Raw genomic sequence first — 14,954 nt, 5'->3', positions numbered from 1 at the left:
CAGCTTTTTCATCTTTTTTCAGTTATGTGAGAACCAGTGACTCAGTGAGATGAGTAGCTGAAAAATATCAGCCTCGACTGCTGTTTTAGCAGAGTTTTCAGCTTTTTCACCTTTTTTCAGCACAATTTTCAGCTTTTTCAGCTCTTTTCAGTAAACATTTCAGCTCCTTGACCCCTTTTCAGCTACAAATTCAACTTTTTCACTTGTTCTCAGCACAAAGTTCTTTTTCTTCTTTTCTTTCTGCATAAAATAAAAAGATTAAAAAGAATAAAACGATTAAAAGAAAGGCTTTTTAATTGGATTCATTTCTATATGATGGATTATGGAGAAAAAATCAAAGTCTCGGGCTGAAACGTCTACTTTCTACTTTATTACGTATTCAAGTCATGTTTTTTAAAGAGTAAAGTAACCAATTACTTTTGAAAATAAGTAATCAGTAAAGACATGGGATTACTTCCTTGGAGAAGTAATCAGTAATTAGTAACTGAGTACTTATTTCAAGTAACTTGACCAACACAGCTTGTAATGAAGTAAATGTTGTGTATGATGTGAATGAAAGAGAGCCTGGTGAGGTGAGTCAGTCTTTATACAGCTCTGTTAACAACATGTTGTTGCTGCTCCACAAAGATCAGGAATGCTGCCAACTGAAGCTCTGCTGCAGGCAGTGACTAGTTTTTCTAGTTTAAACTTCCCTGGAAGATTGTTCAACTGGAAAACAGCCAACATCATTATAAACACCTCTCACTGTAAACTCAAACCATAAAAACCTTAAGGATCCACGGCCTTATGCTTTTTTAAACTGATGATCTTAAACATTTGAGCTCATCAGGACTGAAAATGAAGACAACCAGTTGGCTCAATTCTACTGACACGTCACTCACACGTTTTATTTTAGTAGGAAAAGTCAGACTTTGAGCTGTGACATTCAATCTTTGCTTTTTCTCGGTGAGAATAGTTTTTACATGATTATAATATAAAACTAAAATCTTTGCAGATGTTGACAAACATTAAAAAAACAAACAGCTGTAAGCAAACAAACATCAGCTAACACGTAGATACTAAACCTTTTTATCTCTCTGCAGTGAAAATGAACTGCAACATTCATTTGATGACATTAAACTCAATGGACTTTTTCATTTTCTATACTTTATGTGAGCAACACACGAGTTATTGTGACATTAAAATACAAACAAGTCATTTGGGGATTTTGTTTCCACCTCTCATGATCTTATCTTAGATTTGACTGGTCTTTATAAACAGCTCCACTCTGCCTGATCTGAACTGTAAGTGTTGATCAAATCATTTTGTATGTTCCTATTTAATGTCTGCATGAACACAAGTTTATGTGTGTGCATGTTTATTCCTGAGGTGAGCCTGTATATGACAGCACTGTTTAATATTAGATCTGCACATCTGCTTTAATACAGATGCTTAAAAAGGTTAAAATCCTGACTTTGAGTCTCCACTGTGAGTAGCTCAGCAGCTCTGAGAGCTCTCTAAAGTTTTCTTCATCCTGATCACCATCTTCACTCTGTTGGAGCGTCCATGAGTGTTTCTGAGTGTTCTCAGTAAAGTTTGTTTGAAGGAAAAACACCATCAGTCTGTTAAGTCGTGTGGAAATGTAGAGAGTCTGTGAGCTGCATTCACAAACAGGTTGGATCACTCTGAATGACAGCGATTAGAGGAGGTTCTTCCATCAGTACCAAGCTCTGCTGATTTTCATTAATAAAACTTCAACCTGCTCAGTGAAAAACAGAGTGAAATCAGACAAGACTGAGTCCACTTTTAACTTTGTTTCGTCACATTTAACAGGAACTCATCTGAAGATCAGCCTCCTCCCTGTAAGGGGAAAATTCTTATCAAGTCTCCACCTGTCCTGCTTCAGGTGAAGCCCGGCCTCCTTCCAGGAATCACCTGCGTGTCCATGTTTAGTGTGCAGCTGTGGAGCTTGTTGTTGGTGTGTGAAGAAACTGTAAGTTTGCTTTGTTTCCTCCTTTAACAGTTTGTCTTTAGGAACTTTACTGTTTGTTCAGCTCATGTTTGATTTCTTCACACAACAAACTGTGTGTGTTTGTATTTCCGGTCTCTCCATTAAAGTCAGTGTGTAATGTTTTCCTGGCTAACATCAGCTGTGTGCAGCTTAGTTCAGCACAAATCTGCCGCTCCATAGTTCACGGTAACGGACTCACAGCTGGACCAACGAGGCCGAGTGTGTCCGCCACTCTGAGCTACGTTCGTGTTTGTGTACTTGTAGTTTGTACTTTGTGAGTTCACTCAGAGCCCACAGAGGACGCAGCGTACGTGATGACGTCACAGCCCTTTACCTCCTTTACTGTCACTGTGATTAATATTTACACACGACACACCTGCAGAGCTCTGACGCTAAGCTAGCCACACAGCATGCTAACACTAAGCTAACGCTAAGCTAACGCTAAGAGTTCTTACAGACACGAGTTAAAAAGCTGCTTTTTGTTTGTGATCAGAGTCCAGGACTGAGAGCAGCAGCAGAGCTGATGGATGATGAATTACTGGATGGAAGAAGCTTCTCATTAGCAGTGAATCAGTGTGTGTGCAGTTCTCTGCAAACTCAGCAGGAAGAATTAGTGTGAAGCTTTAACTCTGCTGATCGTCTTTGAATCATGGATCAGCTGAAATGTTTAAAATGTTGTTCACACGTGTTGAACTGACTGAAGCTTCCAGTCACAGTGAATCAGTGTGTGTCAGTGAATGCATCGTGTGTGCTTCAGGCTCCATCTAGTGGACTGATAGTAGAGCAGCTGATGGCAGCTTCCTCTGCCTCACACTGCTGTCTGACTGCATTCAGCTGACACTGAGATGAAGCAGGAAAGAAGCAGCTGATATTTGGACAGCACACATGATGGAGAGGAGGATTTCAGTTGATGTGCACATGAATGATTTGTGTTTCCTCTGCAGGTGAAGGTAGAAAGTGTGTGTGAGCTGATGTGAATTGAGCAGCATGGATCAGTGTGAGGACAGAGAGGAGGGAGTCCCTCCCTCTAAAAGCACTCTGTGTGGGGAACATGAGAGCCAGACCAAAGCTCAGAGGTGAGATGACCATCTCTAACTGTCCATGACTCTTCTCCATGTCACAGCTCAGCACTCACATCACTGCTCCATCATTATTCACAGGAACCAGCCTGGACCTCCACCCAGCTCTGTGTCTGCTGCAGAGAGGTGAGCTGTTAGTAACATGAACTCTCTGATTTAAATGATTTGATGTTTCCTGGTTTCTAAAATGCATCTCTGTAGGAGAGCAGTGTCTCAAAGGACACACAGGCTCAGCTGTCATTTCATCTGGTTTAAGACACATTTGGACCATCACAGTCACGTCTCCACCCCGCTTTTATTAATTAACTTCCTTAACATGGAGCTCTGAGTGTTTATTAAAGGATCATTGGACGCTCTAACACAGCTGACTGCAGCCTTTAGCTGTGAGCACACAGTGTCTCACATTTACATTCATAAGAACTTTAAACAGCTGCTGTTATCAAGTGAAGATAGCAAAGCTTTCAGGGCTGAGCCCCAGTGTTTCAGGATAATGGCCCCAGAGACCACAGTCACATATGTGGGGAAGTATTTTAAGTTTAAAACTTCCTTTAAGCACTAACAGCAGAGACGCACAAAGTCGCAGACAGGGAACAAAGTATTTTAGGTTTGTATTGTCAGATTATTTAATCATTATACTGAACAAATATATGAAAAAGTAAAAACCTCTATTCCCCAAATATCATGAGGTTATCACTGCATTGACATGTCATCGATGTGTTCTTTCACACAGATCAGTTTTAGTGTGTGTGGCCCGTACACTAAACCATGACACAAATTCATATGATGTGACACCCAGACTGTGTTCACTGTTTCTTTTGGTAAAATCATCTTCTCGTGTTTTTATAGAAAGATGATGGAAGAACCTGAAGAACAGCCAGTCAAAGCAGCTCCATCTGCAGGTAGGAGATCAGTGCTTTGTATGATGAGACGTATGGATGTATAGACTTCAGGCAGATTCTTTTTTGTAACTGTGATAAGTACATAAAATTCACGAGTTGTAACCTGTCCTAATCTTTGCCTTAATCTTTCTTTGGGACATTTTTATAACATGAGAACTTCCAGTCTGAGGAGTTTGGCAGAGAAACAACTGGACTTTTTTGTACTTCGAACCCACATATGAGGTTAAAACGATGCCACCTTAAAATGAAACTGAAGAAATATTGAAACTGAAACAAATGTATTGAAAGTGAAAAAAAATGATAGTGAAAAAACATAAATATAGAAATTTAAAGAAAAAACTCACTCACTGCCATGTTTTCACACTTACATCGTTTTTTTTCCACGTACAGTTATTTTTTCAGCTTCAATTAGCTGGCACTGTTTAGACATCTGAGGGCGCGCTTGAGGGGCGGAGCCACATATATGAGCCACATATGTTTGCGCACATTATATTGCTGACCAGTGACTGTAGAAATCATGGACGACCTAATATCTGCAGCAGCCACAGTCATGAAGAAACTTGCGTATCTCTGAACGGCACATAGAGCGGGGACGCTGAGAGGAGGTCCAGCGTTTACCGACTGTTTCAAACTGACAGACTCAGGTGTTCTTCAGTATCTGCCTGACAGAAGGACCTGAGAGCCGCCACAATATTTTTGGTAAGTGAAAGGTGTTTGTAAGCTAATCTGTAGCTAACGTCCTCAGCTAGCTAGCTAAGATGAGCTCTCGGCTGTCGGGAAAACTTGTTTTGTAAAGTGTGTTTAGCTAACCCGTGCAGGTGAACGAAATGAACAGAAACGCACCGGGCTGCTCAGTCAGTAACTAACCACAGTTACTGTACTTTTATTATGAGTATTACACTGTAAGAGCAACAGGCTGCACTCTGCTGCAGCTCCTGTGTAGAGCTGATTATTAAATATGTGCAGACAGCAGCATGTTTTCACTCTTTTGCCACATCTGTAAGGATATTAACACATATTCTAAAAAAGGCTTGCACTTTAGTAACCCCTCATTAATCATTAATTACGGATTAAATAGCAAAGCCTAATATTTATGTACTCAAACCAAATATTTCTGCTTGGCAGCTTAAGTTAAAATGTGTGTTTCATTTTTCCACTGATTACATTTTTAGCTCTGACTCTGTGTATTGTTTTTACTAAGTTTGTTTCAAATATTCAGGTTAAATAAAACAGTCTGAATCATTCTTATTGAGGTATTGTTCACAAAGTTACATGTGCAGTACAGCTTACATCCTTTGAGAGGGAAAAAAGCATTAATTAAAAGCATTAATAGTTGTTCTCCAAAAGTTGATTCTGTTCATCTGGACGTAGCGTTTTCTGGGAGAAACGTTTCGTCACTCATCCAAGTGACGTCTTCAGTCTCAGCTGACTGCAGGTTTCCCCAATCTTATAAACAGTACATTTGCATAATGACTGAAACCAGCCCACTGAAGGAACAATGGGCTTTGAGGTCAGTTCCTTAATCACAATTATGCAAATTCTCATGACCATTGATCAACAACCACTGATCAATGGCCATGAGTACCATTCACAGAGAGTTGGGGAATGGCTGCAATCACAGCATTGTAAGATGGTGAAAGATGTACCCTTAGGCCCCCTCCTCGATTCAGAGATGGTCTAACCTGCAGTCAGCTGAGACTGAAGAAGTCACTTGGATGAGTGACGAAACGTTTCTCCCAGAAAACGCTACATCCAGATGAACAGAATCAACTTTTGGAGATTTATTTTCCTGGATGATTGAGAATGCATCAAGACATTAATATTTGTTATGATACCTCTGTATGTTGGTGACCACGGTGCAGCAGCAGACTGAACCACGACTGAAACCTGCTCCATCTGCTCATGTATGGAGATTTCCATTCACAAAGCACCAACAACTCAAAGGTTAACATTATATTGGAAAATCTGTTGGTATATACGGCTTTAAAAAATAAACAGCTCATATGTCAGCAGAGCTGAAGAACTAAAGGAATGTAAGAGAAGAACTTCAGATCCTGGGTGTGTGAGGACAGAAGAATCAGCTCTATTTCAGATTTGAGATAAACTTTATATTTCAGTTTGTGATGATTCTGTTCTCTTTGTGATTACAGGAGCTGCCCTCAGATTCAGACCTCAGCACCACCCAGTGACAGCAGACAGATCATCCAACATGTTCACATGTTAACTGCAGAATGAACTGATGAAAACAGTACAAAGGTTAAAGCACCACATGTGCTGTAGTGAAAGCTGCAGCTGTTTTATTTATAAAAACAAAGTCAAAAGCATCAATCACCCATGTATCATATGAATGTTGGGTTTTCTCTGTATCTATTATTGTACGATCTACTGTACAATATAAAGCACCTTCAGGCGACTGTTGTTGTGATTTGGCGCTATATAAATAAAATTGAATTGAATTGAAATGTAACTGTGTCACAATATATCAGCATTAACAGGACCTCAGTTTGGTGTTTCACAAAGCTGCTGATCTCAGACCTGCACAGCTTCCGTTTTAAACACTTGATGTACTCAGCTGCACGAAGAGCACGTTTGAGTTTCTTTGACACAATTAAATAAAAACTGATGAAGGTCAAAGGTCGTCACTTGTATGTCGAACTACAGACTTGTGATCTGGAATTCTTTCACAGTTTTTTGCAGATAGTGTGTTATTTACCATAAAGTGATTCAGAGTCACTTATACCAGAGTAACCAGAGAGGATCATATATTTTTAAGTATATAACTTTCTACAAGACTGAATATAATATCTCTAAGTAAAAGTCCAGAGACTCTGAGGATTATCCAACTATTTATAACATTACACAAAGCAAAGCTCAAAAAGCTGCTGGCCCTGATGCATTACAGGACATGCACCTCAAGACATGCTTGCCCCCACACTGGATCCTCACCAATTTGTCAATCAAAACAATGGAGTACAGAGGATGCTGTATCCACAGCTCTTCACTGTGTACTCTCACACCTGGACAACAAGAATACTTATGCAATAATGCTGTCAGTTGACTTCAGCTCAGCATTCAGTACAGTTCTTCCCTCCAAGCTGATCACCAAACGTGTGGACTCCATCTGTACCTGGATCATGGCTCATGGACTTTCTGACCAACAGACCTCAGCATGTAAGGTCAGGCCATAACAGCTCTACCACTGTCACACTCACACTGGCACTCCACAGGGCTGTGTGCTGAGCCAGTTCCTCTATGACTGCAGACCTTAGTATTGATCCAACTCCATCATCAAGTCTGCAGATGACACCACGATGACTCTCATCAGTGACAACGATGAGTCTGCTACAGGGAAGAGTAAAGCACCTAGCTGTGCCTGCTCCTGAATACCAGCAAAACCAAAGAGCTCATTGTGGACTTCAGGAGGGAGAAGACAGATACCCATGTCCCCATCTACATAAATGGCACAGCTGTTGGACGGGTCTCTAGCTTCAAGTTCTTGGTGATCCACATCTCTGAGAATCTGTCCTGGTCAACTAACACCTACAGCCTGGTCAAGAAGGCCCATCAGCGCCTCTTTTTGTTGAGGACCCTGAAGAAGAACCACCTGTCTAATGACATACTGGTTAACTTCTACCGCTGTGTGATAGAGAGCATCCTGACCAACTGTGTCACAGTCTGGTGTGGGAACTGCTCTGTTGCTGACCGCAAGGCACTGCAGCAGGTGGTGAAAACCGCCCAACGCATCACAGGGACTCTACTTCCTGCCATTGAGGATGTCCACAGGAAGAGATTTCTACTCCGAGCATGCATCATTCTCAGGGACTCCTCTCATCCTGCCAATAAACTCTTCCAGCTCCTCCCCTCCAGGAGGTGCTACAGGAGCCTTCAGACTAAAACTAGCAGGTTTAGGAAGAGCTGCTTCCTCACAGTTGTTACCCTACTGAACTCAGTCCCTGCTGAACCTTTCCATCCACACTCACTGAACCCTACTACACTCCTCCTCCCAGTGACCATGATCATTTCATTATCAACATTCACCACATTGGTTACTGCTGTAGTTTTAGGACACTGACATGGTGTAGTCTCTGTTATAGTGTGTACACTGTTAGAGAGCTACGCTTCCACTACTGTAGATATTTTCATAGCACTCTGTAGATCTGTTTACCTCACAGTGCTTCATCTTTATATATGTATATTTGTTCATACACAGCAAATCCAGCATGTCCAAATTAACACTGTCAGATTTGATTTCAACACTATTAAAGTGTCTATATGGGTCCACACCAGAGAGTGTTAATTTAACTCTTTTTGGAGAGTTGGTACGTTAACTCTGATTTAGTGTTAAACACCAATTCTGTCTGGAGTTGATAATTTAACACTTACTAATGCTAACTAGGTGTTAAGAGTTTATATATTAACTCTCAAAGAGTATTTTAGTTTAACTACGTAAGAGTTATCTTCTAATTAATTATAAAAATCTGGAATTTTACTGTTCTGAACTTCTAGAAATTTCTTTTGGAAATAAACATTTACTAAAAAGACGCAATGGTTTTTGAAAAACATTTATTCTGAACTGTGCACCACAATTTCAAAACATTTTCTGAAAGATGTAACAGTGTACATGTTCTCACTTTCATTAGAATTTTGTTTATCAAAAGGTCTGACATAGGTGAGCTGGTAAATGCAAATAACAGCATTTTCATCACTTATTTCTTCAATACAATATGCATGTCCTTCATTCATCCCTTTGTGGAACTGCAACGCACTTCTGCTCTCCCCCATATTCCATCTTCACAAGCATATCCTATGTGGAGATTGAATAAAAAATAGTTGACACTAATTAATGGCACAAATAATCTGGTAATCAATTGCAGCACAGTAAAAAAAAAAAAGGAATCCTTTTTGAGCCATTACTTGTGTAAAGCCTTTTCCCAAAAGACAAGGACACAGGCAACAGGTACTACTGAACTAAATGTAAAACCTCAACCTTTTTCATTTTTACCTAAACCGTGTGCACAAAACTCTGGAGGGATCTAAACGCTAACGTAGAACCCAGTCAGGACGTCTGCTACTGCTGTTTGCTCGTTTTTTATGGGAGATCGTTTTCAGGCTTCAAGTAGCACCATTATACCAACATTTCACATTCTAGACATTGTTTTAGGTGTATTTGACCAAAAATTTGACTGAAAATTCACATGTAAGCTTTTTTTCAAGGCTGTGGTATTTGCCCGCAAACAATACCTTTCAGCTAGCTAAAACAGAATATTATGCTATCACCGAGCAACATGGCTAATGCCTTTCAGCTAGCTAAAACAGAATATTATGCTATCACCGAGCAACATGGCTAATGCCTTTCACACAGCTTTGTCTCAACTCCAAAGAGCCACAGAAGTAAAAGCTAATAATTATAATTGAAACAATCTTTGAAAAAAGGACTTACCAAGCATGGCAAACAACTCAAATATGTAGAGCAAAATGTTCAGAAACGGCTTCACTTCAGCTTCGATTGGAGCCTATGGTGCTGGGGGCGGAGTCTGTGAATTTACTCTATTGGTGTCATAGCCCCTCTAGGAGTTAAGAGGTCAAGAGTTAATGTTTCCAATGTAACACCTCCAGATTTGACATAGAAACACTCATTTTTAAAACTCGATTTTAACTACTATCATTTTACACCTCAGAGTTACATTAAAAGAATGTGACTCTACTTAGAGTAAAATTAACTCTACTTTTGCAAGAAGACTACTAACACCAAAACATTTAACACTTTTGAGTATACCTGTATACCTGCCCGTCTGTATAGCAATATAGAACAGCTGCATAGCAATACAGATCATCTGTGTATCGGTTACAATATTATTTTTCAGTTTCAATTTTTTCTTCAGTTTCATTTTAAGCTGGCATCATTTTAACCCCACACACCCTAAAATTCAGTATTTGTTGATGAGATGATGAAGTGTTAATTCAACAAAGTTAGAATACAGCGGAACCCCGACTTACAAAATTAATCCGTTCCCGAGGGTCTTTCGTAAGTCGAAAATTTTTGTAAGTCGAAGCAGCCATCGCGCCTTTTAAGTGAGGCGATGCTGAACGATGGGCTTTAGGCTAATTGCTAACTAGAACAACAATATGTCGTTCAAGTGGAACAGCGAAGCGCAAGTACGGAAGCTAAGGGGTTGTCACATGATTCGGAAGGCATTGTGGGCATTGTAGGCTCAGCCAATCAGAGCCAGCGGATTTTGTTACACGGGCATTTTGCCGTACGACGGGCAGAAATATTGCTGTTCAGTGCCTTCGTAACTTGAATATTTCGTGACATGGGGTATTCGTAAGTGGGGGTTCCACTGTATTTTTCACATGATTTTGACTGAGAGGCATGTTTATGTCTCTTTCTTCTTCCTGTAGAGGAGGAGCTTGCCAGGGTGCGGTCAGCCTTTGTCTGGAGGGTAACAACAGAAATCCTCACACAGCTCCTTGAGGCCCTCGTATGTGACACTGTCTTAAATGAGTTGGAGAAAGAATCGATACTGGAGGGGAACCCAGTCAGAGCAGATAAGGCACGCAGCTTCATCGACACAGTGAGGAAAAAAGGAGACAAAGCATGCAAGAAAACAATCAAACATCTTCAGGTCAAAGATCCTTCTCTTTTCTCTCAGCTGCGTTTAAACTCTGATCCATCTGCTCAACAAGGTGAGGTCATGTATCATATACCATGAATAAAAATGGTCACCTTGCAGTTTGTTGAGATGTGAAAGTGGAACCTCAGAATTCTTTGTAAGAAAAAGGAGAGGGCAAGAACGTCATTCTATGACGAATGTTTGGATTTGTTAAATGCCTGCAAATATATTTTCTAAAGTACATGGAGGAATTTTGATGATCATCATAAACCTGTGAAACTACTTAGATCTAATGTGAGCTGTATTTAATTAAACACAAGTGTTCTTTACTTTTAAAAACCATGCAAACTGATTGCCTTAAAAAAGAAAAGCATCAGTCATTTGACTTAAATGTTTAATGAAAAAAACGCCACATTTTTATATAATCAAGTTCAAGTTCAAGTTCAAATTTATTCGCTACCTGCAGTGGCAGGTTGCCCTGCAGTGGAATGAACCCGCCCCGCGACCATACACACACAAAAGAGACCTCTACTCATGCTGGGCTATAGAGGACAGCATGAGAACAGGAAACAAAAAATCTCCTCTGCGCAGAAAGCACATAAATGTCCACAGTACAACATTATAGAGCACGTGACCAGCAACAGGGTTGGGTAGGGGATGAGGAGTAATCCCAGGCAACACAGCAGCCATCCTGCCACTGCGCCGACTCTCCAGCGCGGGCCCAGACCCGCCTCATGTTACCAGGATGCAACAAGCATCAAAGGCATTGGAAGGGGAGGGGGGATGAGTGAGTGCTTATCAGTGTAAATGTATGTGTGTGCGTGTCCATAGTTCAGCTGAGACAGTGTCCTCCGCCCTATCAGGCTAAGTAAACAGTCTACCAGCCAACCCAGGTGGCCTTGCATGGGATGGAAAGGAACAGACTCAACACAGTCGTTATCAGGGTGTTTTTGTTCAGCTCCGGCCTTGAGCCCACAGCTGGCACCGAAGGGGTAGCCACATTATAATGGTGATTTTTCTTTTACAAACAACTCATGATTTGAACAACTCAGAATTTCAAGCTGTTTTTAACACTCCGACACCGACACTGGTCTCTCAATAGCTGCGAGTTTCTCCATGATGTTATTTACCTTCAATTCCGTGGTCTTTTCAGTCTTTTGCTCACCGAGCAGATTCTGAGACTTCACGACCGCAGCCAACTGATCCGCGATGTAATCCAGCTTCCGCCCCGAGGTGTTGTTCCAAGTGGATTCTTCCCTGATGTAATCCAATATATGCTCAGAGGTGTTATTCTGAGCCTTCACTGCAGCCGTTAGCGCCTCCAAGCTCTTAACCATGCTGCAATCAGTGAGCCCTTTCTGAGAAGCCGCACCTTGTCCCATCGTTTCAATCCCAGCGGGCAGCCTTGTGGGGGTTTGAACAGCCAGTTACGCTCTCTTAATTCTCCGATAAGCCAGGGCCAAGCCAGCTCCGATCAGCAAGAACCCTGTTATCATGGTTCCGAATAGGTAGATATCTTCAGCGTCCTCGATCGACAGTCCCGCCAGGCTCACGATCCTCCATGTCTGCCACCCGTCCATCATGTATCCGGCAGGGAAAGTCCCTCCAGGGCACTCGGGCTCTCCCGAGCCCAGACTTCTCATTGAGAAAAGGGTGTCAATAGCATTCAGAGACCAGTTGATCAAATCCATAATTCTCTTTTAGGTTTTAGACACAGACTGTGAGAGATTTTTCCAGGGAAGTGAAATACACACGAGACAAAACAATGACACAAAAGGCTAAGCAGGGAAGATAAGGGTAAGGAGGAGATGAGAAAAGTGCGACTGCCTTCGCCAAGAGCCAAACGAGAAGGCACATATTTTGTGTGGCCAGAAAGGGTTTACATTATCTTTCGCCATTGTAATTTACGACAAGAATTAAATGTGAATTACTGAATCCCTCTCAGATGCTTCTTTAAATAACATAGCAGTGGGGTACATTATGACACTTCAATGTTGTTATTTTTGGTAACAAAGTATGGAGAATAGGGACAGAAAGCAGAAACCTGTTTAGCCTGCACATGTTGGCATCAGGGACATATGAAAAGTTGCAAAGCAATGCAGATGTGTAGGTTCAAAACATTTAATGTGGCTGCTTTCAGGAATTACATTTAGGAATTCCTCTAGCCCCTTTTTTTGATGAATTTCTGGTAGAATAAGTATATTAAAAACTAAAACGTATGATAGGCTCAACAAAGGGCAAAGTACGTCAGATAGCTCCTTCAAACCATATTTGTATTTTTCCTTCTTTTTTCCTTTTATTGATTCAGATGATCTTCAGAAGTGTCAGCCTAAACTAAAGTCTTTCTTGAAGAAGAAGTTCCAGTGTGTGTTTGAGGGGATCGCTAAAGCAGGAAACCAAACCCTTCTGAATCAGATCTACACAGAGCTCTACATCACAGAGGGAGGGACTGCAGAGGTCAATGATGAACATGAGGTCAGACAGATTGAAACAGCATCCAGGAAACCAGACAGACCAGAAACAACAATCACACAAGAAGACATCTTTAAAGACACACCTGGAAGAGATGAACCAATCAGAACAGTGCTGACAAAGGGAGTGGCTGGCATTGGGAAAACAGTCTTAACACAGAAATACAGCCTGGACTGGGCTGAAGACAAAGCCAACCAGGACATCCAGTTCATATTTCCATTCACTTTCAGAGAGCTGAATGTGCTGAAAGAGGAAAAGTTCAGCTTGGTGGGACTTGTTCATCACTTCTTTACAGAAACCAAAGAAGCAGGAATCTGCAGCTTTGAAGACTTCCAGGTTGTGTTCATCTTTGATGGTCTGGATGAGTGTCGACTTCCTCTGGACTTCGACAACACTAAGAGTGTGACTGACGTTACGATGCCCACCACAGTTGATGTACTTCTCACAAACCTGATCAGGGGGAAGCTTCTTCCCTATGCTCACGTCTGGATAACCACACGACCTGCAGCAGCAGACCAGATCCCCCCTGAGTATGTTCACAGGGTGACAGAGGTCAGAGGGTTCACTGACCCACAGAAGGAGGAGTACTTCAGGATCCGATTCAGAGAGAAGGAGAGAGCCAGCAGGATCATCTCCCACATCAAGAAAGCTCGAAGCCTCCACATCATGTGCCACATCCCAGTCTTCTGCTGGATCACTGCTACAGTTCTGGAGCGTGTCCTGAAAACCAGAGAGGGAGGACAGCTGCCCAAGACCCTGACTGAAATGTACATCCACTTCCTGGTGGTTCAGGCCAAAGTGAAGAAGGTCAAGTATGATGGAGGACGTGCAACAGATCCACACTGGTGCCCAGAGAGCAGGAAGATGATTGACTCTCTGGGAAAACTGGCTTTTGATCAGCTGCAGAAAGGAAACCTGATCTTCTATGAATCAGACCTGACAGAGTGTGGCATCGATATCAGCAAAGCCTCAGTGTACTCAGGAGTGTTCACACAGATCTTTAAAGAGGAAAGTGGACTTTACCAGGACAAGGTGTTCTGCTTCATCCATCTGAGTGTTCAGGAGTTTCTGGCTGCTCTTCATGTCCATCTGACCTTCATCAACTCTGGACTCAATCTGCTGGAAGAACAACAGACAACCTCCAAGAAATCTGAAACAAGAGAATCTGCAGAGAAACACTTCTACCAGAATGCTGTGAACAAGGCACTACAGAGTCCAAATGGACAACTGGACTTGTTCCTCCGCTTCCTCCTGGGTCTTTCCCTGCAGACCAATCAGAGTCTCCTACGAGGTCTGCTGACACAGACAGGAAGTAGTTCACAGACCAATCAGGAAACAGTCGAGTACATCAAGGAGAAGCTCAGTAAGAATCTGTCTGCAGAGAAAAGCATCAATCTGATCCACTGTCTGAATGAACTGAATGATCGTTCTCTAGTGGAGGAGATCCAACAGTCCCTGAGATCAGGACGTCTCTCCACAGATAAACTGTCTCCTGCTCAGTGGTCAGCTCTGGTCTTCATCTTACTGTCATCAGAAAAAGATCTGGATGTGTTTGACCTGAAGAAATACTCTGCTTCAGAGAAGGCTCTTCTGAGGCTGCTGCCAGTGGTCAAAGCCTCCAACAAAGCTCTGTAAGTAAACATGAACTCATCGCTTCATTCTTAAAATCATGGGAAATAAATCAGAGGTGCTCAGTTCCAAGAACACTGGCTTTTAAGAAAAATTAAAAAATAGTTACTTAGTCAAATATGATACTTTAAATATTTCTCTCCAGCAGGACATGTCAGCATTTCTGAAATATTTTTGTCTTTAACTCGAATCAAAGCACAATCCAGATCCAGCCTATAAGAACATGAGCTCTGATCCTTCAGCCCCTCTGACAGGTTTATTATCCTCAAGT

The 14,954-nt window shown here is 41.7% G+C and overlaps 1 protein-coding gene and 1 pseudogene across 2 annotated transcripts in view; one reads left to right on the top strand and one right to left on the bottom strand.

Annotated features, from left to right (window-relative positions):
- The window catches only part of LOC102777248 (NLR family CARD domain-containing protein 3-like), a 1,099,208-nt gene that overhangs the window by 521,144 nt on the left and 563,110 nt on the right, over positions 1–14,954 (top strand). The window contains exons 1-3 of one of the 2 annotated variants that reach the window (XR_015718526.1): positions 4,358–4,667; positions 6,119–6,224; positions 10,371–10,448. Coding sequence is in view for 1 of the 2 variants with exons in the window: in XM_087837885.1 (XP_087694011.1) it covers positions 12,891–13,057 (167 nt within the window). In the remaining variant the exon portion in view is untranslated. Of the gene's footprint in view, positions 1–4,357; positions 4,668–6,118; positions 6,225–10,370; positions 10,449–12,890; positions 13,058–14,954 lie in introns of those variants that run through there. The other variant, XM_087837885.1, reaches the window with a different exon arrangement.
- LOC148106003 (uncharacterized) lies at positions 11,650–12,316 on the bottom strand (annotated as a pseudogene).

This window comes from Neolamprologus brichardi, chromosome 3 (assembly GCF_056152115.1).
Source record: "Neolamprologus brichardi isolate AB-2024 chromosome 3, ASM5615211v1, whole genome shotgun sequence".
Lineage (NCBI taxonomy): Eukaryota > Metazoa > Chordata > Actinopteri > Cichliformes > Cichlidae > Neolamprologus > Neolamprologus brichardi.
Note: the sequence above shows the minus strand (reverse complement) of the source record. Positions and strands in the feature narration are given on the sequence as shown.